General features: G+C 37.4%; 1 protein-coding gene across 1 annotated transcript; it reads left to right on the forward strand.

Annotated features, from left to right (window-relative positions):
* The first annotated feature begins 403 nt into the window (after window positions 1–403).
* Window positions 404–1,501, forward strand: LOC124832912 (zinc finger protein GIS-like). The gene has a single exon (XM_047307247.2). It carries the CDS (start codon window positions 441–443, stop codon window positions 1,140–1,142), a length of 702 nt encoding a protein of 233 aa, XP_047163203.2. The 5' UTR covers window positions 404–440; the 3' UTR covers window positions 1,143–1,501.
* Window positions 1,502–2,248: the final 747 nt, after the last annotated feature.

Here is a 2,248-nt window from a genome sequence, read left to right on the forward strand (position 1 = left end):
ATCTATGGAAATGCAAAGTAACTTGAGTGATTAACCCATTTTTTCATGAGGTCTCCATCGTTGTGCTCTCTACTTTAGAAGATTTATTTTAACATGTATTTTTATTAGCTCCTAATAGGAATGATCTAAAGTAGTATATACATAATATTAATTTTAAAGAATAATAAGACTTTATTATGATAAAACCATGTTTATAAATTGAAAATATAGTTGTGATTAGAAAGAAATGACAGTGTTGGGGTTCGGTCCCAGAGATCGGCTGTGCCGGTACGTACTTTCAGAAGCCGAAGCCATTTTCAGATGTTGTGGCGTTGTCAGGCTTCACTGAGAGATGCATGAGCCACTCCAGAATTGTCCATATATCAGACCCCACTCTCCTTCAACCCTTTCAATTCCCATCTTTTCTTCTCTTTACATCCATCTTTCTCTCTTTGCCTAACATGAACAACACCTCCACCCACGACTTCATGAACGTAGATTCCTTCTCTCAGCTTCCCTTTCTCCGCTCCTCTCCTTCCAAAGATAAAGACAAATCCATTCGTCTCTTTGGCCAGGATTTCTCCCACGCCCCCAAAACCACCCATACACCCTCCGACAACCACCACAACCACACCATCAACACACAAAACGCCGAGCCCACCCGCAGATTCGAGTGTCATTACTGTTGCAGAAACTTTCCTACTTCTCAAGCCTTAGGCGGCCATCAAAACGCCCACAAACGAGAACGCCAACACGCCAAACGACACCTCCACTCAGCCATGCTCGACACCACCCTCCTCTCCGATCCTACCACCTACGCTTTCACAAACCCCACCTTCAGTTCTTCCACAGTCTCTTATTCCTCTCACACAGCTTGGGATTGTAACGCTGCTAGCGGAAGGTTCTATGGAAGCTCCTATCCTCACCTGCTTCAACCCATCAATGGAAGCCCCTTGGGCGTGTGGCGAATCCCCAACGCCACTGCAGCCACTCACACCCACCACCAGAGTAACCCTATTTTACACCGTCAATGCGCCTTGCCTTTGCTTTCTGGCCAGGAAATGGTGAGGGCGAGGATGGGTCCCTCCCCTTCTGGCTCGCAGTTTGGTTATGACCTCAAACCCAGCGTAAAGGACCATGTGAGTTTGGATCTTCATCTGTAACATCAATTTTACACACTTACACTGGTTTCTATACATGCCAATAACATCTCCTGCTCCCACAGGCTCTGATGGTATATATCAAATTTGAGAATTTTCATCTGTTATTGTTGGATCTTTGTTCTAATGATGATTCTCATATCGATCACTGTTTTTATATAATCTTCTTTCCTTTAATTACGATCCTTTTAGCACCTACCTCATGAACTTTTACACTTTAGATTTCCTTTGGCTTTTTTGTTTTACTTTCATCACATTTCAACCTTTTTACATGCCCAAAAACGCAAACACTTTTATTTACGGTTACTGTTCTTTTCTTCTTGTAATCCATGGTATTAAGCACAAGTTTCCTCTTTCTTATAGATACATTTATTGGGTGTCCTAAGTCTACTTTTCTCATCATTTTCATTCTCTTTATTCTTTATCTCTCTTTCTATTTGGTCTAATGATTAAGAGTGGCCATTCCTTAACACTTTTCTTTATAAATTAATTTATCAATTAATATTTATTATTTATTTCAATGTTTACATTACCACTTCTCTCTTTTATTGGCTGTCAACTAAATTAAGGTGTCCACTAATAATTTTTAAAGAATAATGTGTCAAAAATCACTGTTTGTTTCTTTGAATAATTTTTAGATATTTTTTGTTATATGAAAAATTTATGTATTGGATACTTTTATTGTGATTTCTGTGTTCAATAAAACCTAATAAATAATTTTTTCTGGGTCTGAAACTTAACTTTGAGTAGTCTTATTATTACACATGAGTCGTTGAGCTTTTTAATGTTAAAAGGTGACTCTCTTCTTCCCTATTAGATGGGGAGAGGAAAGAGGGCTTTTAGATGTATTGTACTATGATTTATTTTATAGATTTAATTAAGTGAATATTTAATCATTAATTGTATGTAATACTTTTTTTCAAATTATTGTTTTCAAACTGGTATCTGAAATTATTCTTGATTTAATATGTGTAGTTAAAGAACTGATATTGAGAACATGTAGGGACCACACTTTAGTCCAATAGCACATAGAGAATGGATATGGAATGATTCTATGTATGGAGATTGATTTGATTGCCTTTTGGTATAAAAATCAAACTAAAAAAGAA

Source organism: Vigna umbellata, chromosome 5, assembly GCF_029865625.1.
Source record: "Vigna umbellata cultivar VRB3 chromosome 5, Vumbellata_1.0, whole genome shotgun sequence".
Taxonomy (NCBI): Eukaryota; Viridiplantae; Streptophyta; class Magnoliopsida; order Fabales; family Fabaceae; genus Vigna; species Vigna umbellata.

Excerpts from the sequence above, each read along its gene's own strand:
- LOC124832912 (XM_047307247.2), top strand. The coding sequence starts at position 441 with ATGAACAACACCTCCACCCACGACTTCATGAACGTAGATTCCTTCTCT.